Consider the following 27332-nt stretch of genomic DNA (forward strand, 5'->3'; position numbering starts at 1 on the left):
ATGAAAAGGACCAAGAAAACAAACTGCTTCTTTTTGTGTTTCATTCCCTTTATACCTTAGAAAGATACAGCTCAAGGCTTAACATAAATTTTCTTATAACTTTTTATGTAAATGTTTCCCTTACTTTGTGGTTTGTTTTACTGAAAGCAGATCAAACACTGGGAGTGAAAATCTGACCAGCTAAGACATGTCCAGACTCCTGCTTTAGTAAATAAAGGGAAATAAGTAACATAGTCTTTGTTTCATATTTTAATATGGAGACAAAACCAATTTACATGTAAGGACTAAGAATGAGAACATCTGAATTAGCAGCATAGAATTAGCTCCATTGCTTTGGTATTCTCATGTATTTAATAAGCAATACTCATGGGAGGTGTTTTAAGGTTGCATCATCTGTTTATTTCAAACTGCATTTCCCCAGACTTAAAAAAAAAAAAAAAAATGAATTCAAAAAGCCCTATACTTAAAGAAAGGAAGGAACCTAAGTAAACATTTTCTTTAAATGTTGAAGTAAGAACAAGCTTAAAGTTCTCCCCTAAATTCTGTGCTGTTTTGTAGTCATGTTCTCAGTTGAACATCCTGCTGAGAAGTTGTGCAAACACGTAATGGGCCCAGTGTGGAGAGAAAGGAAGGGGACAGCATGTAATGGTAGTTGCCTCACAATACTGCCTTCCTTTAGTGAGGTTTTATTTAGTTATTACAACTCTCTCTCTGTAAATGACATTTAGGATTATTTAAGATTATGTTGTAATCCTTTTAATCCTTAGTGCTTTAAATTTTAGGCTAAACACCAAAGAGCAAACTAGCACTTAGCAAGAATGTTTAAAACATGTGATTTGAACATAAATCTTTTTATGCAGTCTCTCTCTGATGAAGACCTAGTGTTGCTGTTAACCTAACTGAGAAAACTTGTTCCACAGTTCATTACAAATCACTCAATCACTAAATGGTTTCTCAAAGTACATCAAACTTGTGATGGTCCTTGACAATTATGCTCTCTGTAGAATAAGTATTAGCAGTAATGTGCATTTACAAATTTATCTTAAAATTTGTATGACCTTTTGTAACAGTAAAGCTTTCAGTGTATGGAGGTATGTGTGTTAATGATCACTATTTCTTAAAATCAAGATCTTAGATTTGTTGATATGTATTCATGCATGTTTTATAAGAATATATGCATATACACATTTTAATACATAACTATATGTGATTAATTATACAAATGAGCATTATTTACACAAAACATTAGGTTTTATTGAATAATGGAAATTAGACCAAAGACTTGTTCTACAGTAGGTAGAGATTCTTGAACCCAGAAAGTGATCATTGTTTTGATATACCAGGAGTTATTACATATATTCTGTCAATATGATGCTGCCATAAGCAAATCAAATAAGACTGAATAGATACTACGTCTGATGGAACTTTATGAAGTGAGTTTGGCTTTTAATAAAAATAGAAAACCAACAAATCATATGTCCAGAAAACATATACAAAGTAAATGAAATCTTTCTATTCTTTTCTGTCACCAAAGTGTGCTTCAATCATATCTCAGGCACTCACAAGTTTTTGTTTACTTTCATATTCATTTCAGATTTGAAACCTCTGCAGACATTGCAATTATGTGGCATATAATTGCCAACCCATCAACATTTTAAAGACAGATTTCAAATTTTAAATTATTTCTAATTTTGCTCTTCTTTGATTTTTCTTGAACTAAAAATCTCAATAGTCATTTGCTATCTATAATCTATAATTCATAGACCAAGATTGAATACCGAGTCTAATTCCAATGGAAAGCTCTTTCTAAAGCACTTTCTGATGTGGTACACTAGTTAAAACTATGATAGATTTTTTTTTTTTTTCTCATCAGAAGAAACACTTCATTATTCTGCAGGTAACGAAACCCTTACACATACACATGCAAACATCTGTCCTTGCCTTAATGCCATGTTTTTGAGATATAATCATGTTTATTCTGATCATTTGAGAGCTAGACTGGCTAATGTATCTAATCAAATATTGATGCAAGTCATCTAGACCTAGCTGTCTGGCAAATCCTTCTGAATATCTATTTGCAAACAAAACTATAAATACTGCTTACATTGTTTTCAAAATGCTCCTCTCCTGCTCTGCATCTAGGGATGCATTTTACTAAATTTTAACTAAGTTCAGCATGAAAATGTCACATGATTAATTCAAAAAGAAAGCACAGAAAATGAGACATGACTCTTTGTCTAACTTTCTAATTCATAGCATCCCTATAATCACCTCATATTTCTCTATTCAAAAGAGTATTGAAGAATCTATCTATTGTATAGCTATCATCTATATACTTCTATCTATTCTATCTATACATCAACATAGTAAGAAGCCCACATGATTATTCACTTTTGTATTATAACCAAAATTATGTAGGAAAGTTGCAATCCTTAAATTTACTACAAGGGAAACTACAATAAGAAACACACAAACTCACACAAACAAATTAAAATTACAACAAAATGAGAAATAACAATATTTATAAAAGCTCAGAATGATGTTCCATCCTCATAGGCAGTTTGAAAACATACTTATACACTTCATGCTTACAGTCATGTATCAGTATTTTATCAATATCTGCAGCCTTGTTACTTCATACACTTGACTGTCAGCCACAGTTGTCATTCAAATGTGTTGGGCCTTGAAAGGCCCTGACGCATGGCCTAGTGTAACTTCCTGAGCCTAGCTAAAGTTTGGTGAACTGCCTCCACCCAGCTATGACTCAGCAGGGCGCCAAATGTTCTCTGGCCTACTACTTCCGCAAAGGAAGTTAGAGTTCCCGCAGTGCGCTCTTAGAACCAATCATCTCGAAGGTCACGGTATGCTATTGGCCCTTACCTCTACCTCCATCCTAGAATCCCCACCCTCCGACTCAACACTATATAGGCAACTGCCTATAACAATAAAGTGAGTTCCTGCTTCCACAAGACTCACACAGTGTGGTTTTTCTCTGGTGACTAGGAGAGGTTCTGAGTCATGGACAGTCATCATCCTCCTCAAACCCTTGGGAGGAACAAGGGGCCTGATCCTTCCTCAGCACTACCTGCAGGGGGAGCCCGGCACAAATGAACCATTTGTAGGGCTCAATCAAAAAGGCATGGATAGGCAAGTTCTCAGTTTTTTGTTTTTTTTTTTTTTTTTTTTTTTTTCTGTTCTTAAAATGGAACCTAATTAGTTGCTTTTTGTAACTTTTGTAATTAGGATACCAAACTCATAATACATTTAAGGCAACAATACTGCATATCAGATTTCCTAGATTGCCATAGAGACTAGGATTATAACCTTTAAACATTATCATTTATGTAGAATAACAAAAATGCAAGAATAAATTGAAAATGATTGATCATTAATCTTTAGCTATTCAACTTCAGCAAAAATTTTATTATTTATAGCTTGGTTCTCTCAAGTTTAGGCTTAGACTAGTGATCTTTACATGTGTTTGGCCGGCCTTTCTTCCTTCTTTCTTCATTTATAAAAATGTTATTGTTATATGACAGATAATTATTATATACATTATTTCACTTCTTTTTTGATTAAACAGATATCTAAAGCCAAGCAGAACAAAATCAGGACCAGAAAGATAATTTATTCTAAAACAAGTTAAACATGTTCTCTTTTTAAATCTGAATAGTCCCAAAAATTATTCTATTTTATTTTTGTTTTTCTGTTTTGTTTTGTTTTGTTTTGTTTTTCAAGGTAGGCTCTCACTTGAGCCCAGGTTGACCTGGAATTCACTATGTATTCCCAGGTTGTCCTCAAACTCAGCAATCCTCTTACCTCTACCTCTCAAAAGGTAGTATTAAAGGTGTATACCACAACACATGGCTAGGCCCAAATTTAAATGCATGTAATTAGCTTCTATGAAAAAAAAAAAAAAAAAAAACAGACCACAGGAATAAACAGCTTTATTCCCTCAAAGAAGAGTATAGGTAGGGGTCTGGAGAGATGGCTTAGTGGTTAAGGCGTTTTTCTGTGAAGGCTCAGGTTCAATTGCAGTGGCTGGAAATCCTATCAGGCCCATTCTCTCCCTCTCTCTCTCCCCCTCCCTCTCTCTCTCTCTCTCTCTCTCTCAAACACATAAATAAAATAGAATAAAGTGTATCTTTAAAGAAAAAAGAGGGTATAGGTAGTGGAATATCATCTATCTATGCTATTACAAGACCCTACACTAATTTCAGTATTTAATCTCAGAAAAACTGACTTGACTTTAAAGACTAAAATACTCCTAGATGTTATTTAATATTAATAAATATGTAATGATATACTTCCTTGACTACTAAATAGTATAAATTCTCAAATATTAATGAAAGTATTGGTTTATTTATGAACACAAAAATTAACTTATTAACAAATGGAAAAAATCAATATTTACAATCTAAAATTAGTTGCTATGGGAAAATAATATCAAATGACATGATTTTAGCAATACTATTATTGAAATACTGAAATTTCTAATCCATACTCTTTCAAGGATTTCATCTAGTTCTTTCCACTCAAAAGAATATGGTCATAGTTATAAATCATAGTGTTTTTCGCTCAAAGCTCAAGCTATTCAACATAAAAGGATTCAGTTTTAATAGCTGTTTGGCTCTCTTCACCCTCCTTGTTTATATTGGTAAATGTAGTTAATTACTGAAAGGAAGAAATGGTAGTGAATGAAAATAGCTTACTATTAGTGAATATTAATTTATATATGTTTGGAAGTACCATATTAAATCTATTAAAGTAAAGCATTCTAGGTTAGAACCCCAAACAGATATTGAATACATTGCAAAACTCAGTGACTTCTGTTTAAAACTGATCCACGTGCAATATATTTTGTAGTTAGATAGCAACGAGTCACCAGAGAGAAAAACAAAATAAGCCAAAAATTGAATAAGCAAGAGGACTCAGTCTTTTATAATGATCTTCAGGCAAATAGTTCACACATAAAACATTACAAAAAGGTAGTCTTATTTTGATTACCCAAGAAAGATCAGATTTAGAGGGAGCAGAAATAAATTGAATATATGGAATACTCTTACCTGAAAGACATTCTTTCTGCTTGATTTTTCCTTGGTCCATTCAATATGTGCACCACACAAATCCACACCTTCTGGTTTGTGCCCAGTTTTCTATAAACAACAATGAAATAAGGATAAAAAGCACACATCATGGGAGATGCATGTCAGAGAAAATAAGTTTATTGAGTTAAAAGTTATACATATGTATGATATAAAGCCTGTCTTGTTTCATCTTCCCAGGGGAAATCCATTTTGTAGGACTTTTTATTTGGGACTTTAATTTTAAATTCTAACATAAGACATCTTATTTAAAAAATATTTCATTAATTATAGATATTAGAAATATTAATATTAAAATTTCAAACAATAGTTTGAAATAATTTTAAAGAAATAGAACTATTAAATTTTATTTATGTATAATGGGAAGTATTGCTAGTTAATGACTAATATAACATGAGTTCATGTTAGTTCAAACTTATTAGACATAAACATAAGAGAAAAAATCGATAAATTATAACATAATGCAAAAATGTTAGTGTTTTGTTTTGGAACTTTAGCAATGTCACTTAGAATCTGGCTATATCAACTTGAAAACTGAGCAATTATATTAATTTATCTCAAAATCTTGCAGCTTTTTGTTCTTTACATTGACAAATTCAAGTATTCACTGTATATTAACTATGTGTCTTAACAATGCATGTTTTACAATTTAAAAGACTACATGGGAGTATATATATATAGCTTAAAGAATAAACTTAAATTAAACCAAATAGTCCTCACTGTGTGCTTCCTTTTACACAATATAGATGCTACTTACAATTGTTTCATTTTACTATTTCTTAATAGCCAATTACTAGGAACACTAACTACATTTGCCTACTATTGCACTTGATTCAAATTAGCAACTTGGAATTCATGAGATTCTTACAATGTATAAGGCAGCTATTGATATAACCATCACTATTACAGGTGAGAAGGCATGCAGACTGGGGAGAGCAAAAGTTCTCAAGGTACACTACAAAAGGAAAGGACAGAAGTTAAATGCCAGCAGTCACTTCACAGTTTACTACTTTTTTTCTTTTCTTATTTTTTTTAGTGCTGAAGCTCTAACGTGGGACCTTGCTATTTTTTAGGCAAGTTATTTATACAGTGAGCTCTATCCCAGCCCTGAAAGTATATACTTAACCACACAATCTTTGAAAATTGAATGCACGCTATGATGATACTCATGATGAAACATTTAAGTAATGGGGGAAAGCTCTGTCTTTCTCTCTAGACTCCAGAAGAGGCCTAGCGATCTTGTTTTAATCTATCTCCATTAAGTTTGATCTTTCCATTGGTATTTATGCCACCTGTTTAACCTGCACTGCCTCCAGATTCCCTTATCACTGGCTCCTTGTCCATGTGCTCCCTACTAAAGTCACCTTGTCGCAGGTCTTCTTAAAATGTCCTACCTAAAACAGTTGCATTCTAACACTCCGGTGGTCTCTATCCCAATTCATGTTTTAACTTTTCTCCACTTAAGTGAAATTAACATACATATTTTTATATACTGACTGTTTGAGTTTCCCCCACAAGAATTAAGCTCCCTCAGCTGGGAACTTGTTTGCCTTTTCTCTGCTGTTTTTCCAATGCATGGCACAGTGCCTGGCACATACTTGCTGTTCCTTGAATATTTGCTGAATTCATGAATGAAAAACATCAACATGTAACTAAGGTTTCTGTGTTGAGAGAAAGGCTTGAGTTTCTCAAAATTCACACTTTTATAGAAAAAAATATATATATGGTTAAATGGCCTTTTGTTTGGGATTTGGAAAAGTGATTTCAGAGTTTGATAGATTCATGAAGACTGAAGGTGAGTTTTCATGGATTTGTTCAAAAGCACTCATTACATAGCTACTATGGGTCAATACTTAGCTACTTTCTATGATGAACACTGGAAACTTGAAGACGAGTTAAATATTGACTCTTCTTTTAAGGATTCTATGGTAGGGGCTTGGGATATGGGTCAATGGTAGAACATTATCTAGCATGCACAAGGTTCTGGGACAATCCCATATGACCCCCCCCCCCACACACACATAATTCCACATTAGGATCCTGTAAAGATTCTTCACAGTGGAAGTAGAATACTTTGATGTATAAAAGGTAATCTAAGCTTGTGTTGTCTTTCCATCAGGGAGCTCTGCCAATCTCTAAATGCTTTCTTCAGAGTCATAAGTTAAATCCCATGGCTTTAGCACATGGCTCATGCTGTCCCAATCCAAATTCTGTCACTCCTAGTCATCTTATTGTGCTCATTCTTGTGAACCATGACCTTACCCTCATTCTCTCTGGGTTAGCTCAGTCAGTATTACAATTTTGACTACGCTTCACATCTAATAACTCTTACTCTGCATACTTTGGGGATTATTGTTCACAACATAAGACACAGCTTCTCCATTCATTTCCATTCTCTTTGCCTAGTAGATTACACATAAAGCAGTGTAATAGATATGACCAATCTTGTTCTTGGCAGTCAACCTTCCATTCCTGACATTCTGATGGGCCTTGCATTTCCCCAGTATTTACTACCTTCAGTGGCATGGGAATGGAGATGGGACATAAGAATATAATATCATGGGAATACAAGTCATTTGTAATATGTCTATATATCAAATTTTCAATGAAAGTTTAAAAGGAGAAAAGGCCTTCAATATGCTAAACTCTATTTACCAAAAGATAAAACAGTCAATGTAAAAGAAGGGTGTTACACCTATAGTTCTAGCATTTGATAGGCTGAGTTATGAGTATCACACTTTGTTCAAAGCTAGCCAGAGCTACATAGTAAGTTCTAGTTTGGACTAGATTGAGACTCCTACTCAAAAAGAATAGCAATGTACCTTCAGGTCTAACAATAAGAATGCCTATTTTCTAGCTTGGTATCATCATCTTCTTTCTCTTCTGCTCTCACAGTTCTAGTCTTGGTTCTGTAACTCATGTCTACCTGGATAATATCTTGTTCCTGGGTATGACAGGGGCCTGTATGTGAGTAGAAGTGTCTTGGGCCACCAGCACCATGCAGAACACAAATGACTCTCAGGCCATGTCCTAGTTGGCCTGAGAAGAAGTATCTCTACCAACGGAATCTTTCCCTCAATTTTTTCCTCCAGTCTTGTTCAAGTCCTCATTTGTTCCTTTTCTCATATTTTCTCCCTCTCACCAATAGAGCGTCCACATTATAGATTGTCAAGCTAATTTTGTCTAAAAATAAGTTTCAGCTCCAGAAATTCACCTATTCTCCATCCCGCATATTTTTTTTTTTCCATTGCCATAGTCTCCAGTTTTCTGTATACATGTTTTCCTGTTTTTTCATGGTCCATTTTCTTAACCCAGTATGGTATGGCATTTACTGCTTTTAGCTGATTAATCTCAAATGACTTAACCATTATGGTCAACAAGAATCATCTGTTGTCATGTCTTCCCTGTTTGAACTATGAGAACCTGTACTGAGAGATGCTGCTTGTCCTTCTCCATACAATGCCATTGTGTCTCAGCTATAAAGGAATGTTTGTTCCCAATTCATTCATCGTTTATATGTTTCCTTCTTTTCTCTCATAACTTATTTTCATTTCCCAACTTTCTAATTAATCTCCATTGCATTCTAAGCAATTGCTGGTCTACTGTCCTTGGCCATGATAATTTCTCATAGGTCACACATACGCTATGGGTTTTAATTTTGCTCCTGATCTTGTTCCAGCAACTGTGACATGTGGAATCCCCAGTAAATCTCTGAATCATATCCACCAACTATCCAGAAGTCTGTTTTTAAGCTAACATCCACTTAACACAGATACCACAATGGAATGGTTTTCTTCTCATACTTGCTTGCTTTTCTCTATTGCTGGTCTTGTTACATGATCCATTTCACCTGAAAATTTCTTAACTAATCCTTTCTCTTACTTCAGTACTAATCAGTGATAAGTGATTCAAAAATGTTCAAAAGCCTTAAACTACCTCTATCTTTTCCATCCTGTGATCATAACCTCATTTTGGCTTCTCTCTCTCTCTCTCTCTCTCTCTCTCTCTCTCTCTCTCTCTCTCTCTCTCTCTCTCTCTCTCTCTCTCTCTCTCAGTCTCTCTTTCTTCTGCAGTCAGTTACAAGCTTTTTGGGCTGGAGAGATGGCTTAGTGGTTAAGGTGCTTGCCTATTAGTCCAAAGAACCCAGATTAAATTCCCCAGGTCCCATGTAAGCCAGATACACATGGTGGCACATGCATCTGGAGTTTATTTGCAGTGGCTAGAGCCCTGGCATGCCCATTTTCTCTCTCTCTCCCTCTCCCCCCCTCCCCTCTCTCCCTCTCTCCCTCTCTCTCCCTCCCTCCTGCTCCCTCTCCCCCCTCTTTCTAACAAGTAAATAAAAATGAAAATAAACTCTTGAAAAAAACTTTCTAATTCATTCACATCTTTCTTTAAATAAAAATCCCATGATTGTATCTAGAAGACCTATTATCTATAGGATAATGGCCAAATCTCTCAGTAAGAACAGGCTCCTTTCCCAAACAACCCACTCATTAGGATCAGTTATATTTGTTTGCATGCTATTTCCCACAAGTCACCAACCGTGTGACCCACACCCATGGCAGTTTACATAATTGTGAACTACTAAAAGTGTTTATGAACTGAATGCATACTTATAATGGAAAATATCTGGATTTGTTCCAGTGTATTAACAATTAATAATATGGATCTTATCTTAGAAAAATTGTTTATACAAAGAGAAATAGGGGAAACATAAGGCATGCATCCCCATTGATATGGATAAAGTAGGGACTAATTTCAAGTCATTGTCAGGACAAATAATAAGATGTGGATTAAACTTAGAAAGGTAACAGTAAAACCAGTTATCTCAGTAACATTAAAACTATTGATAGACAGTTTGATAGGTGTAGGCCCTCTTGTACTCCATGATTGATGGTAGCTTGATATTGTAGAGTGGGCTTGTGTTTGGGTATGGTTCTGACTTATTTCCCAGCTCCAGCTATGGGTCTAGTACCACTGAGTGGATCAGTTAGCCAAATCAAGAGCAGTTGGTTCCTCACCATGGCTGTGTGCAACTATTGCACTTGTGTGGGCATCACATCAGGTTATTTGTTGCTAATTAGGTTAGACAATGAGTTGCTTGGACAGCTATTGGTTATTTCCCCCAGTCGCCCATGTAGCACCTTCTGGCACTAGACATGCTGACTATCTGGGGACTGACTCTCTCCTGCTTCCAGTCATGTCATTCCATTTTACGTGTCAGCTGCATATGGAGTCTTCAGCAATAGGGTCTTACCATTGGCCTTTGGTGGGTCATCAAGTACTCTGACAGAAGTCTGTCATTGTTTTGGGAAACCTTCTGATTAAAAGCTCATTGTGGATGGTAGGCCCAAGCTGGAAGTGGGGGTTACAGGTCAGTGTCCACTAAGAAATTGAGGAAAAACATAACTAATATACAAGAGTTAGAGAGGAGAGAGATAGAGGGGAGAGGGGGAGAGGGAGGGAAGGAAGATGTAGAAGATTTAGGTTAGTCTTGATCCTGCCCTCTCCAGTGTCTTGTGGTTCAGGTGTTTCCTGTAAGGGTCTAGTGAAGGTTCAGCCATTTGGTCTGTCTTTTAGGAAGTACAGTTTTATGGTACCATTGCCGTTTGGGTCCAGATTATTGTTTTCCACCCTTCGATGTCCTCCCCGCCCTCCCATCCATCCTATTGTCTAGTCCATGAGGTGCTTGCTGGGTATGTAAGGTATCTTGGGTAGATTCAGGTTAGGTGTTGTAGATGAGTGAGACTATGTGTCGATTTTTTTTTCTGTGATTGGGTAAGTTCGCTGAGAATGATCTATTCCAGGTTCAACCATTATTCCTCACATTTCTTTGTGTTGTTTTTTCTTACTGCTGTATAGAATTCCGTTGTGTTGATATACCACATCTTTGTTATCCATTCTTCTAATGATGGACATCTGGGTTGATTCCAGCTTTTAGCTATTACGAATTGAGCCACTACAAACATGGTTGAGCAAATCTCTCTGGCCTTTGGTTTGAAGGTTTTAGGGTAGATGCCCAGTAAGGGTATAACTGGGTCTGTTGGTATTTCTTTAGTCAGCTTTTTCAGGAGTCTCCATATTGCTTTCCAAAGTGGTTGTACCATTCTGCATTCCCACCAATAGTGAATGAGTGTCCCTGCTTCTCCACATCCTTGCCATCCACTCAGTGGTACTAGACCCATAGCTGGAGCTGGAAAACAAGTCAGAACCATACCCAAACACAAGCCCACTCTACAATATGAAGCTACCATCAATCATAGGGTACAAGAGGGACTACACCTATCAAACTGTCTATCAAAGAAATAAGTGTTATCTCAATTTTCTGGGTGCTAACTTACTCTCCGTTGGAGAATCTGCTTCTCTTTTTCAGATAGAGCAGCCCCAACATACCTCAAAAGGGGCCCAACTGAAACTAAGGACAACTGGTGAAACAAGCAAGGGTGATGTTTTCCTGTGAACCGGATACCAGCACAAAGGGGAAGGAGACCAACACAGAGAAAAATCAACTCCTACCAAATCAGAGAGCCAGAGCCTCAGAGGCCCCCAACACCTCAGCACTGAAGCAGACCAAAAATGAACCCAACATGGCTCAGGGAAATTTTGCAGAAGAGGGGGTGGAAAGAATGTCAGAGTCACATGTTGGGTCATGATTTGCAGAGACATTTATCATACCAATAACTGTGGGCTAACTCCACAATGCACGACCCATTTACATCAACAAGGAGGGTCCAATGGGAGGGGTAGATCATAGATGAGCCTAAACAATGGTACCAAACTGCCTGTATTTGCTGAAAAGAAAACTAACAAATTAAATTAAAAAAAAAAAAAAAACATTGAACACATTTCCTTCAAGAAGAGAGCACTAAGACAATGATATAGACAGCTATATAAACATGGTCTTAATCAGTACTTCCTTGTAACCAAGCAAAAACACTAAGATCCAAGCTAGAAGAACAACTCTGGAGATTATAGATTTTTGGCACAAAAAGCCTCAAGATTGGAGTGTCAAACATTGGAATAAGTAGTTCAGAAAAGTTTGTTGAATTTTTGAAAAGACAATATTTTATTCAAGAGGTATCAATTAAAGAAGCTTATTATAAAACATATGCCTAATTCTACAGCTACAAAGCACAAATAAAAGTCTACTAACTAACTGCATGATGCCAATTGTTCATACTGTACATTATTATAAAGATAAACTCTTAAAATAGCCATATATGGATTTAAATAGAAATCAATTGATATATAATACATCTTCTGTGATAAGCCTAAAATAGAAATTACTAATTTCTAAGATATTTAAACAGGATTATTTGAAAGTTATGACATTTGGACAATAAACCATACAGCTCATATTTGGAGCATTTAAAATTGATTTTATTGTTCTCTCAGTCCATCTTTATTATTTCTCAACAATAGCTGACAAACCATGCTCTCTATATTTTTTCCTTTGACTTAGATCAAGCCTTTGGGTTTATTTTCTATTTTTAGGGGCTATTTTGAGTACATGGTTTTAGTGTATATTAAGGAAATATCACAGAGAAGATACTCTTTTGCTTGATGGCTTTTTTCATGCTGAAGATCAGGTGTGTGTATCAGTAACAAATCATCGGGTCTCATATCCTCTTTCTCTTAATCCTTGATGTGTTTTTGAAAAAAGATAATGCTCACTTTTTATAAAATAGGTTATTAGCTGTCATTTTTTATTTTGGATTAATTGCTGTTTTGGAGTATGAACTGAGATTGTACTTACCATTTTGAAGCATGAAACACAAAATCTGTTTATAGGAATTAGTTTTATTATATAACTCATTTTGATTCTTGAAAATTGTTCATGAAGGAGGACCAAACTCACTTATAAATTCTCATTTGGTCAAAATGATTTAGGAAAGAGTGCTGAATGGATACCTGATCTTATTAATGTCTAAAGTATGGCCTCTGTCAACATAAAAAAGGATACTTCGATTATAAGATTTGAGTTTTATGTATATGAATATAAATGATGTTAATAATAACTGAAATTGCTTCCACTGTGAAATTTCTCAGTATATTACATGAGCACATCACACCAGGTTTTAAGAAAAGTAAAGCTTCATATTATCTAGGGTTCTAAAATGGGTGTGGTTTTAAAAAAATTATTTTTGAGGAGAAAATATCTCCTTTTAAAGAAAAAGATACCTACTTCATTCATATAGGAATAAAAATCTTGCTAGGATAATTCTTATGGTTTTCATTGACCTTACTTATGTGATACGATGATGCTTTTATATTTAATTTACATGAAAAGCTTATGTAGTTCTGCAAAATAAATAGTGTTAATACATCTGGGATGTCCCTGATTCCTCTCAAATTTGTTCTTGCAACTGTTATTCACTCCAATAGGTGTAACTCTAGGTAGCCTGCTCTATTTGAGCCATGTGGTCCTTTATCTTAAGGATGACCATGAACCTCTCTGAATGTCACTCCTTCCCTTTAGACTGCAACTTCCACACACTGAAGAGTGTGGGATCTAGGTTTTTGAGAAGCCAACCAATGGTTGTTACAGAATCTCCATGATACAAGGAAGACTGAGTGAAGTATTTAATCCAGAGAGGAGGAGATTAGGAAGAAACAGGTAAGATATATTCACTCCCCTTCCTTCATTTCCTCTGTTCTTAAGATTGGTTCAAACACTCTCTGGGAAGTCTATGCCTCCTTTGTAGGCTGCCCAGTATAACTTCTGACTGAAGATTGCTCTGGCATGGCAAAGCATTCCATGTATCACTTTGTACATCATTTCTTCTTGACTTTCTTTTCTATATCATGGATTTTCCCCTTCCAAATAAATCATGATACTTAAATAAGTCATTGTTTTTCAAAACAAGAAACAACCAAGAAAAACCTGGGAAGAGACAATGGATGTTACTATCCATGTGGTGGTAGTGGCAGAAGATATTTCTCTACCAAAATGTGTGCTTCTTCCTTGAGTGTCTAGCATTGTCACAGAGGAGCAGCTCACCTGCAGGAGATACCTTTAAGCCCCTTTAGGCCAGAATGTGGCTGATGACGAGTTATTACCAAGGAAATGTGAGCAAAAGTTAAGCAAGTTCCTTTTACACTATAGGCTTAAAGAGCATGAATACTTTTCCTTACTGTCATCACCCTTCTGTCCTCTGTCATTACTATGAACCACCATGCATCATTGCTTCTGTAGTCGTACTAACAATAATATATATAATTGGAATTTATCACATTAGTTATGTGTCAAGCCCATTGCATCAATGTTATCACATATAGCTCTATGAAGTAAGTATTCTTCATAACCCCAGATTGCTGTTAAAATAGCCAAGAATAATGAGAGAAAATAATAAAATGTGAACTTAACATCTATAACCCCAAAATGGTATAATTTAAATATCCTGATATCTACCTAATGTAATACACTGTTTTACAGCACATTTCAATTTCTTACATAAAGTTTTAAAATGTCAAAATAGTATATGCTATATTTTCAAAACTATGCCATAGGAAAAGATCTATTTTCTTTTAAAGAAATACAATTTCAAAAGTGGTTACATTACACTGAACAAAATGATAAACCATAGAGAGTCAAGCTTCATAATTAGATTAGTTTTCTGAGAGACCCTAAGGTGAGGTTTATTGAGGGATAGTAAACTATTATCCATTTATACAGTATCCTATCAATTTCATTGATTTTTTGTTATTAAAAATTGTGTAAGATATAGAATTTACTGTGGTTAATGACCAGATCTTGAGAAAATGATAACCAAAGAACATGGCCTCATTTATAGTAACATTGATCACCGGATTTCACTATTTTCCTTAGGAAACTTATGTTAACAACCTAATGGAATTCACTTTCCATATTTTTTTCTTCATTTATTTTCATTTCTATTTGTCATCACTAGATTTTAGACTGTAACACTTTCCTAATTAATGTATGAAGAGAACATGACAAATGATGGTTATTATTTTTCTTTAGGGCACAGCTTTTTCTCTCTAATAGGATATCTCATATATCCTAGGCTAGTCTTGAACTCCCTATGATATTCATCTTCTGATCCTTCTGCCTCTATGTCCCAAGTTCTGGAATGCAAGGCATGCACTACCATGGTTATTTGCATGTGAACTGCCACTGGGAATCTATCCTAGGACTTTGTTCATGCTAGGCAACCACTGTACACGCTGAGTTATAAGTGGCAGCCCTGTAGTTTCTTTAATTAAGAACATGGGTGATTACTGTGCTGACAGTGTATGGACACTAGTATTATGAGATTAACATGTTAAAGAATTGAAAATGCCTTTGCAAGAAGGTGGGAAGACCTATTTTTTTTTTAATTTATTTATTTGAGAGTGACAGACACAGAGAGAAGACAGAGGGAGAGAGAGAGAATGGGCGCGCCAGGGCTTCCAGCCTCTGCAAACGAACTCCAGACACGTGCGCCCCCTTGTGCATCTGGCTAACGTGGGACCTGGGGAACCAAGCCTCGAACCGGGGTCCTTAGGCTTCACAGGCAAGCGCTTAACTGCTAAGCCATCTCTCCAGCCCGGGAAGACCTATTTTTATTCCTCAACTTTTCATGCTCTTTTGGAGCAAGGGATGTATAAGGCCACAATACTCACTTTGCAAAGATAAAATTATTCCATATTCATTTTTTTACAGAATACCTGATAATTTATGAGTAGTTTTAGGACTGGAAATATTTTCATGTTTTTTTTTGTTAAATCACATAGATTTATATCCATAAATAAGTTAATTGTGTTGTTGAAAATCACATTACAATACATGAGCATAAAATATATTATATTATTTAATTAATGCTTATGCTTATTATTCACATTGAAAGTAAACAATATTAAAAAGAGTTAGCAAATTGTTTTGATGAGGCATTTTATATTATTTGATTTTTGCTTTCAAGGATATAAATGAATGGATGGTTTGAAGAATTAATATTTTATAAAATGTCTTCAAAACATTTTTTGTCATTAGAAGCAAAATATTTGAAAAGTCTAACTCAAAGAAGTGGAACATGGAGTGGTGGCACAAGTCTTGTAGTGGTTTAAATGCAAAATGGTCCCATAGCCTCATGTGTTTGTGATTAAGCTTCATACTTAATACTTCATTCTCTACCTTTGGGATGTGAGGTGGAGCCTTGATAGAGGAAGCCCTGGGGTCAGGTCTTTGGATTATGTAGTACAGTCCAATGAGTTTACCCTAGTTGTTATACAACAATGTACAGCTCTCTGCTTTCCTTGGCTTGGCTTTCCTTGTCATGATGAAACTTCCCTCCAAACTATAAGCTGGAAGTAAACCATTTCCTTCTATAAGCTGGTTCTGGTTGGATGTTTTAACCCAGCAATGAGAAGGTAACTGCAACAGTTCTCGGGGTAGAGAGATGTTAGTCAAAGGGACAAAAGGAAGAAGTCTGTGGATCTATGTGATAGCATAGTGTACCATAGTAGCTATAGTTATTAATGGACTATATACTTGAATATTGTTATGAGAATGGCTTCTAAATCTTCCTACTATAAAAATTAGCTTCTAAAGTTTTATATATATATATATATATATATATATATATATATATATATGTATGTATATGTGTGTGTGTGTGTATGTATATATGTATATATATATTTTATCTAATCATCACACTATGTCCACATATATTAAACCTCACTGTATATCCCATAAATGTGTACTTTACAGGTTGAGTTTGGGCTAAGGTGTAAAGATGACTGGTAGAGTGTTTGCCTTGCATATATGAAATCCTAGGTTTGATTCCCAGCAATACAATAAATGAAATAGTACTTAAATTTGCCAGCTTTTGCCTCTGATTGAAACAATTAGCCTTAACCACTAAGCAATCTATCCACCCCAGAACATTCTTACTTCTTATAAACACCCTACTTTTTCTCTTTGTTCTATAAGATTATAAAAAGGTCTGTACTATCTAATATCAAACATGTGAGAATATCACATCAGGATGGTTTAAATTTACTAAATGCATTGAGTTAGAATTCTGAAAAACAGCCATTTGGTAATTTAAGCTATCTAATTTCCTGCACTCATATATTAGAACATATGATGATATTACAAATGGCCTACATTTCCTTAAAACTAAAACAAAAATAAAATAAAATGAATCAAGTCTTTAAACTTAGCCTCAAGGTTGTTCTAACCAAAGAAGACTGATGTCTATGAAACAAAAGTATTCCTCAACTCACTGTGAAGCAAAATCTCACGGGCATTGCTCCCAGGTACCTTGTATAAAGCACACACAATCTGGACTGGAGCATGATTTCAAGAGTCTAACTAGTACACAGAACAAGTAGTGAGGTAGGAGTTCAATAATCTTAAAAATAAATCAAGTAATTTTCCATATTTTACCATTCTTTCCCCACAATTCCTGCATCAAAGTTCTATTCATCTTTCAATGGCTTGCTCAATATCATTTCTTCTATCAATAAATTAATAATCCTTTCAAGTTAGACACAACTATTCTACTTTTACATTACTACAAAACCAACTCAGGTCATTCTCATAGTATTGTAGAGCAAATACAAATACAGTTTTACATTGTAAAGATTCAATTCATAAGTGTACCTTCTACTTGTTTCTAGATGAATTTGAGTATTTTTTTCTAGTAGTGAGGATTGAAACTGAGACCTTGAACATGGTGTCAAGTATTATAACACTAAGCTACATTCCTGGCCCATTTTTGACTGCTTAGACAGGGTCTTGCTAAATTGCTGAGGTTGGCCTTGACTTGTGATCTTCTTGCCTTAGCCTCCTGTCTAGCTAAGGCTATAATCCTGTACAATCAGTTGGCCTGCTTCACTTTGTATCTTTCAGAATACCTAGAAGAGTGGCTTAAAATAGAAGTTGTTCTATCACATTTGAATAATGAACATGTGGAAAGATATGCATGGTGAGCATTACTTGCAACTCCAGCTTATTATGAGATCTGTACCTAAGTCTGTACTTCCAGATTTCTAGTTCTTAAACTGCGAAGTAACTGAATGAATAATTTTGCAACAGGAAAAGATTTCTAAGCATGCAATGACCAAAAATTACCTGAAAATCAAATGTGTAAAAGGATCTGACATGTCTTTGGCACTCACCTGTGTTGTATTAAAAAATTCACTGCAGCCTTGATTCTGAGCACATAAAATGTATACTGCATTGCCCTTGTTTTTACACCACACAATGCCATCAGATACTGCCTGAAATACTTTGGCATCCATTTAACACTATTTTATGTTATGAATTGCAGTGTTTCTATTATATATGCAATACTGCTATGCTTATAGAAACATTATGTCTTGACTATGGAAAATAGAGATTTTAAGTATAAGTATGAAATCGTTATATGTTTGGATTGCATTGGTTTAGGATGTTTGATTTTGAAAACCACCATTGCTGTTTGTGATTTAAATTTCTGACCTAAATTTCATAAGACAAATCACTAGTGAATTTTGGCTTGGGATTAGGACTAAAGTAACAAATTCTGAAACAGTTCTATACATACCATTTTGTACTATATATTAATGTGAACTATCTTTACCAATACTGATGACCATAAAATTAAAAGTGTTCAACTTTGAAAAAAAATGCTTTTAATATTCTATATTCTGCAGCAAATATATTCAGCCAAAATGTAATTATATTAAAACTAAAACAAGTACATCCATTTCATTAGTATGCAAATTTGCTTTTAGCCTTTTATAAATGGTAAAGTTGTGTATGATAAAGAATTTGTGGAGCTGGAGAGATGGATTAACATTTAAGGTACTTGCTTACAAAGCCTAATGATTAATGTTATATTGCCCAGTACCCATGTAAAGCCAGATGCACAAAGTGATGAATACATATGGAATTCACTTACAACAGCTCCTGCTCCTGGAGGCTCTTGTGTGTCCATTCTCTCTGTCTTTCTCCTCTCTCTCTCTCTCTCTCTTTCTCCTTGTCAATAAATAAACTTATAAAAAACAAAAAAAAATAATTTGTGGTTTGTGTGAGTGTGTGTGGGGTACACATAACACTGCATGCATGCATGCAGAGGTCAGAAAATAACTTTGAGGTATCTGTGTTCCATCTTCTTTGAAACAATGTTTCTTGCTTCTGCAAACAAACTAACTGCCAGATTGCAAATAAATAACAAATTAGGTGGCCCTCAGACTTTGAATTATATAGGCTCCACTACTCATTGTCTAAATACATTGGGATCACAGATGTATGTGGCACTCTGCATCCAGCTTTATATGGGTGCTTTGGAACTGACCCTGGGATGAAGGCTTTGCAAGCAAGCTCCTTTAACCACTGAACCCTCTACCTAGCCCAAAACTTATTTAATGTAAATTTGTTTATTATTTATTAAGAGTAAATATTTGATTTGTATGCTTTCTTTATATACATACATGCCTTTAGTCACATATAAATTTATCAAGCAAAAGGAGGCTAATGTGTGGGAAATGTTTAAGAAGACCTGTTCTGGAACATGTTTACATGCATATTGTTTTATAGTAATGGTTTGTTGTAATAGACTTATTTATATTTCTGTCAACTCTACCATACCATAAGCATCATGGTATTCATCTATATTTCTCAGTGGTGAAAATATTCATGACAAATGATAGCTGCTGATTATTAATAGAAACAGTGAGTGAGTGCTCTATATTACAACATTATTTTCTGTAAGGTCCTCTATCAATGATCTATGCTTAACCAAGCATGAAAATTTGCAATGTCTCATGGATGCAGTTAGACTTCCACCCACTATCAAAGCAAAACTCTAATAAGAAAATTATAAAGCACTCAAAGTACATAAAAGGTAACTTGCAAATGATGTGCAAGAGTCAAGTGAAATGCTTCAAAAACAAAAATAAATAACTATAACAAAAAATGCAAGCAATTTGAATCAAGACCTCAAAAAAATTCAAACTGGTAACTGTTTTACTAGGATTTATGTAATAACATATGAAACAATAACAGTAAAGATACTTTTTAAATGATTTTTTGCTTGTGCCCTAAATGAAAGTAAGCCATGACCACAGAAGAATCAGGTTCTCCCTTGATTGGACTCCACTATAGTACTGACTTACTAAAGAATCATTACATGGGTCAGGCTCAGTATGTTTGCTGGATGCTAGGATGCAGATACCTAGAGAATACTGACCTAACTTTTTTGGGACTTGTTCCTGGTAGCATAGCTAAGTTCATGGCCCTCGTTTCAAGGCTTATTTTATCATATTTTTTCATCTGTACAAAAAAAAATCATTTTTCTTTGTAGATCTCATACTCTGTTCATTCTCTACCATTTGTTCACATTTTTAATTCTTCTGTATGCCCTGTGCACAAATTTCCACATATTGAAATAACAACCATTCTTCAAGGCCTAATTTAAATCTCCCATAGAGGTGAGCTCTCCCTTATTTAACTCTGAAGAATAAAAATCAGTACCAACATATGATGAGTCCATATAAAGTTTCTACTTAATAAAAAAATGAAAAAATAAAAACAAAACTCTTATGTTTCTTATTTCCTCATTTTACGCTTTGGCATGAATTTTATAAGGCAAAGCCTGTATCTTGATCATATCTTTATGTCTTATATGTAGTCCTAATGAGCAAGCTGTTCATTGTAGGATTTCAATACATATTCTCATGAAGTTATTTTTTCCCACCAAGGCTTATATAAATAGCACAAACTTGATTAACTAAAAGCATACTTAAATTAAAGTGAGGTAGGTTATAATGAGAATAAATGCTATTTGGATACGCTCTCAAACTAAAACTACTAAGAACAATGAAAATGCAGGATATAATACTTCTTTATAAAATTGCTTCATGGGGAGGTAATATGATGGAAAATGGAATTTCAAAGGGGAAAGTGTGGGGAGGAAGGAGGGAATTAACTTGGAATTTTTTTTATAATCATGGAAAATGCTAATAAAAATTTAAAAAATAAAAAAATTGTTTCAAATTGAATTTTGAATTGAAATATCTGAAAAGTCAGTGGGGAGTAATATGGTAGTTTGTATGTGTGATGAAGGCTGGGATGTGATGGGATCTGAAACTAGAGAGGACAACTGAGTATCAAAGCAACGGAACTGGGCTGGAGAGAGGGCTTAGCGGTTAAGTGCTTGCCTGTGAAGCCTAAGGACCTCAGTTTGAGGCTCGGTTCCCCAGGTCCCACGTTAGCCAGATGCACAAGGGGGCACACACATCTGGAGTTCGTTTGCAGAGGCTGGAAGCCCTAGCATGCCCATTCTCTCTCTCTCCCTCTATCTGTCTTTCTCTCTGTCTGTCACTCTCAAATAAATACATTTAAAAAAAAATTAAAAAAAAAAGCAACAGAACTGAATTTCTATGACAGGTCATTACTTCTACTACAAACATGAGCTTTCTTCATTCAACTTCACACTGTAACAGCAAAAGGACCTGTCCATGTTCTTATTAAATGACAAAAGGGAATGAATATCAATTGGTTCTCTTTCTCAGGTCCAATGAAACACATACACAACACACAGTCTCTGGTTGAAGATATGAAAAAGCAGAGTAGAGAACAGTCTTGTCCTTGAGAAGGTGCAGTTTGTCTGTAGTGCTGCTATTTTGAAGATACAATATGAAGATTTTGCACCATACATCCAAGTAACCCATCCCTGGGAGTGTCTCAAGCTGCTTGACAGAACTGTGAAACACTCCCAAAATACAATGTAAGACACATCAGAGAATTGGCCATGACCATATTTTGATCATAACAAATAACACATGACTAAAGATAACAAGACATACCAACCCATAAAAAAAGTAACAAGAGTAGGAAGCATCAGAAACAAACTGACCTGCAATCAGATGCCAGAATTGCAAGACATGGCTCATGAAACAACTAACCCCCCGCCGCCCCATTACATCAAAATAAAATGTCATCTTAAAAACACCTGTAGGAAATAAGTACCTAAGCTAGAAGACAGACTTAACAGAAATAAACTTCTAGAAATGAAAACCATACTAATTGAAATTAGAAACAATGTTTTTCACATGAGAAGTCTGAAATATAGAACTAGACTTTAAAAAAATCAAAATGTAGCTCAAATAGACAAAAAAATACAGCAAAAAGAAAAATGTAAAATATTTGGAAGATATAATGGGAGAATTTAACATAAGTTTAGCTAAGACTTGGGAAAAATGAGAGAATACAAAGTGAGATACATTTAAAAAGATGGAAGTTTCATATATATATATTCAGGACAATAATAAAAGCACCAGCCAGTCTGGACCAAGCTTATTAGTTTGGGGTAAAGTGACCAAGGCAAAAGCCATGGAAGTACATGGACAAAGGACTCTCTTCTTTGGAGTGATGGGTCATTTTCCTAAAATTTTAGTCTCCCTAGATTTTGGATTGTAGCATGTTATAGTGTCTTTTGTAATATGAAATGATAAACACAGTGGATGATCAGTTACTGTTGATTGCTCTTATTAAAAAAACAAACAAAAAACTCAGAATGCTGCATAGTCCCCCCCACCAGTTTTTTCCCCCCTTAAACAGGTCACTAATGACTCAGAGCCAGTGAATTGTTACTTTGTACAGCCCAGTGAGGTGATTCTGTATCTATTTTCAGAAGGCTACTCTTGATAAAAATGTAACTTGGGCATTGCTATGGAATGAGTGTGTATGTTCCCCTAAACTTTGTATTTTGAATTCTAAAGTCTAGAGTGAGGCTGCTAATGGTATAGCTTTGGGACAGTGATCAGCTCAGGAGGACAGAGCTCTAATGAATGGGATTGGTACTCTCTGCTTCTGTTCTTTACCATATAGGACTATAGCAAATTGATCAAAGGGACACAAGGACATATACTGTTGCAGTAAACTATTACCAAACACTGGATCTTCCTATGCTTTGATCTTGGACTTGTCAGCTTGCAAAGCCATTAGAATTTAGGTTTTTTTTTTTTTTTTTTAGACAACCACTCAGTAGTATCATTGTAATAGCTCTGTGTGGAAAAGACGCATATGAACTGTAAGGAGGACTTCAGTGAGAAAAAAAAAAATAGGTAGCTAAACATGGAGTGTAGGTGTAGACGTAATGTTAGGTAACTTGCTGTATAAACATGGCCATAGTAAGAGTGAATGGAAGAAGACACTAAACATTGACACCAAGGAAAAAATCCTAAAAGCAGCTAGGGAAAAACAGCACACCACTTTCAAAGGAAACCCCATCAGAATTACTTCAGACTTCTCAATGGAAACCCTGAAAGCTAGAAGGGCCTGGAATGAAATTCTTCAAATTCTAAGAAACTATGGCTTCCAACCCAAACTACTCTACCTGGCAAAAGTCTCCCTTATAATAGATGGTGAAAGGAAAACTTTCCATGACAAAACTCAGCTTTACAATTATATGAACACAAAACCAAACCTACAGAAAGTACTCCAGGAAATTCTCCACAGAGAAGAAACAAATAACTAAACACAAATGCCTACAAGAAGCAGATCACAGCAACCAAACCCAGAGTAGATAGAAAATAAATAAATAAATAAATAAATTCCATGGAAATGCCAACACACCTCTACCACCACAACATGACAGGGATCAAATCAAATCTCACAGTCATCACCCTAAACATTAATGGCCTTAATTCACCCATCAAGAGACACAGGCTAACAGGGTGGATCAAAAAATTGGACTTTTGGAAAATACTTACACAAACTTAGAGTCTCCACATAGAGTCCCCAGTGATAGCTGCTTACTTTGACTTATTAGTCAGTTCCCAGGCACATTATGCTATGGTTTTTGAATACATATTTCTTTTTGAAAGCCTAGTAATGACAGTGTTCCTGCAGCTAAAAAGTTCTGGGTTCTACTAACTGATCACCTCAGTGGTATGGACCCGTAGCTGGAACTGGGAAACAAGTCAGAACCATATCCAAACATAAGCCCACTCTACAATATCAAGCTACCATCAGTCATGGGCTACAAGAGAGCCTACACCTATTAAACTCTCTATCAAAAACGTAAGGATTATCTCATTTATCCTGGTGCTAACTCATTCTCCGTTGGAGAATCTGCTTCACTTTTCCAGATAGATACAGATCCTAAAGAAAGAGCCACCCCATCATACCTCAAAAGGGCCCCAGCTGAAACTAAGGAAAATTGGTGAAACAAGCAAGGGTGCTTTTTTCCTGATGAACCAGATACCAGCACAAGGGGAAGGAGACCAACGCAGAGAAAAATCAACTCCTACCAAATCAGAGAGCCAGAGCCTCAGAAGCCTCTAATACCTCATCAATGAAGCAGACCAAAATTGAACCCAATATGGCTCAGGGAAATTTTGCGGAAGAGGGGGCAGAAAGAATGTCAGAGCCACATGTTGGGTCATGATATGCAGGGACATTTATCATACCAATAACTGTGGGCTAACTCCACAATGCATGACCCATATACCTCAACAAGGAGGGACCAATGGGGAAGGGATAGGTCATGGATGAGCCTAATAATGGTACCAAGCTGCCTGTATTTGTTGAATACAAAACTAATAAAAAAAAAATAAATAAAATTCTGGGTTCTATACATATGTGCATTACTTCAAATCCAAAACAGAGTATAAAAATATTCACTTTATTATATACTGTACAGTGTGCTCTGTATAAAATATTTATATGTTTTATTAGAGAATAGAAGTGTGGATCATCTTTATTTTTTTACAGCAATTATGTACTTGGTTTCTTGGTTTCTTTCATTCTTTATGAATTCTGTTGGCAAATATGACTATCTCAATCTTACAGATGGGGCTTCCAAACTCAAAGAAATTACTAACTCAGCTGCTAAGTGGCAAAAATAAAACTGTGTTCCTGGGTTCTTACTTCTGAGCTTGTTCTCAGCTACTTTTACTGGATAGATTTGCCTCACTTCTGCATTAACATCCAAAGATCCGTCTATGAAGATTAAAGTCCTTCAATCTTTAGACCACATCTCCACTCATTCTGCAACTTCTACTGATCCATGGGAGGAAGGGAGAGGCCTTTCCCAAGAAGCACAGTGAACTCCAAGGACACAGCTAAGGGGGTACAGGAAGAGCTCAGAAACTTGATCATAAATCTTTTTTTCAGAACAAAACCACAGCATCTTTAATCAAGGCCTGGCAATCACTGTATCATCTCTTTGCAACTATGGTTGGTAAATGTGGGTTATCCCACCAGGCCTTTAATAGTTGGTTAGAAATGAATCCAAGAAGTTTACTAGCAAGTCAATTCATGCAGTACAAACAACAGATCTGTAATTCTCTACCCCATTGCCACGAAACAGCTAGTGCCTGCCCTGAATTCACTTTGAAAACAAAGAAAGCCTGAGAGAAATTGTAAGCATGTTGAAAACAAGGCCAGATGTAATGAACATGGGCTGCCTAAAATAAAATAAAATAAAGAAACCTTAGTGAATTTCTTCTATAAATCAAATCTATTGTCACTGTGTAACAATGCTGAATGTTGACCTGGAGGCATACGATTAGTGAGCTAAGTTGCAAGGTTTGCCTACAATTTGAAAGCAAGTTTTATTTCACCTGTATATAATTAAACAGCAGAGAATTTTATCTCCTGGTATGAAGAGATTCAAATAATAAAATGAAAGGAAAGCAAATGCTTTAATATTGACTCTAATCCCTCCCATTATCTCACACATACACATCCTCCACTCTAGTGGAATTCTCTTACTCAGCAGGACCAAGATCATCTTCTCAGCTGCCAGGACCAGCAAAGGCTAGTGACTTCCCTCTCCCGGATGCTCTCTCAGAACTCATTTGTGCAGAAGACAATGGCCCTGCTAGTGGGTAGGAGTTGTTTTGTGCCTGGTGCTGGGGTATTTTATATTTCTTCAAAAGATTATCTCAACCTTGTAGCCAAAACTAAAAATAAAACAAATTCCTAAAACAAATTTCTGAGGCAGTTTAAAACACAAAGGACTGAGATATATTATTAATTTATTCATAATCAGTTTACAGATTGGACCTCACTGAGACTCCAAACCCAGCAAGCCACTTGTGGACAAAGGCTATTGCAATTATCAGGAGTAAGCCAAATGTTACCTTTTGTTCTTACTATTTTTTTTTTCCTCTAAAAGTCCTCTCTTAGTAAATAATTTTCAGTTTAAAGAGGATTACATAGCAAACATTACTAGTGGCTGCAGAGCAAAAGAACTTCCCATTGTTTTATTACCTGCCAACCATAAATTAGTTTATTGTGGTTCCCCCCTGCCAAGCCACCCTGTTCCCTGTTGCCCATCATGCTGATGGGCTGTGGCAGATTGGTTCCTGCCTAGAGTCCTTCCTAATCAGGAGGCTGTCAGACATGCTGCTTGCCCACGCTCTCCTACATGTTGTGGCAGTGCTTGTGCTTGGGCAGCAAGGTTGGGAGCTAAAGTTGTCCCCAGAAACTACTTCTGAATTGTCCCTACTTACAATCATTGTCAAATCTCTGTTGGCATGCCAGGCCTTCCTCCAGGAAGGAAACTCTACAAATAACTCTTTGTAATAACTACAGAATAAAGAAATTGCATTAGCTCTATTAGAGGTAGTTGCAGCAATATTCAGAAAGGTTAGCTGTATATAGTGAATGTCACAGTTAGACTAAGATAAAAAAATCACTTTGTTAACTTAGAGTGTTCTCATTGGTAACATCTTGTATTAAGGTGCCATTTATAAACAGCTTGTTATTATTTATTAATGTTTGAGGCACTTTATAGCCTGCAAGATAACAACTTAAATTCATGTATTAAAGATGCACATACATGGTTTAATACAATTTACGTCTTATAATAGTCCTTAAAACAGCTTCCCATAGTCTCATCTGTTAAGCATTTATTACTAATGTATTTTATAGCATGCTTTATAATACATTATTTGAGCAAGTAGCTGCATTTAGTGATTATTTCATAAATAAGAATGAAGCACTTATGAATGGCACCTTAATTTAAAGTGTTACCTTCACATTACTCGATAGCTGCTCACCATTCATCTCATTTTGTGATTATTTGCCAAATGCACCACTTAATAAAACCGACACTAAGTTCTATTTTCCCTTCATCTGATTAAAAGGTAGGGATTCCACAGAATCATTTTCTCCATTTTCTTTCAGAGTTTGGCAGCTCAGAGGCTCTAGAGTGACTTCTGAGAAAACCAAACTTCAGTTCAACATGATTTCTAAAAGGCAGGAATAGAAAACAATGAAAG

The 27332-nt window shown here is 35.5% G+C and overlaps 1 protein-coding gene across 2 annotated transcripts in view; it reads right to left on the reverse strand.

Moving 5' to 3' along the window:
* The window catches only part of Arhgap15 (Rho GTPase activating protein 15), a 671175-nt gene that overhangs the window by 540593 nt on the left and 103250 nt on the right, over positions 1 to 27332 (reverse strand). For both annotated transcript variants that reach the window (XM_004651815.2, XM_045148540.1), the window contains one exon: positions 5067 to 5156. In XM_004651815.2, coding sequence (XP_004651872.2) covers positions 5067 to 5156 — 90 coding nt within the window. The remainder of the gene's footprint in view (positions 1 to 5066; positions 5157 to 27332) is intronic.

The sequence above is a fragment of the Jaculus jaculus genome, chromosome 4, assembly GCF_020740685.1.
Source record: "Jaculus jaculus isolate mJacJac1 chromosome 4, mJacJac1.mat.Y.cur, whole genome shotgun sequence".
Taxonomy (NCBI): domain Eukaryota; kingdom Metazoa; phylum Chordata; class Mammalia; order Rodentia; family Dipodidae; genus Jaculus; species Jaculus jaculus.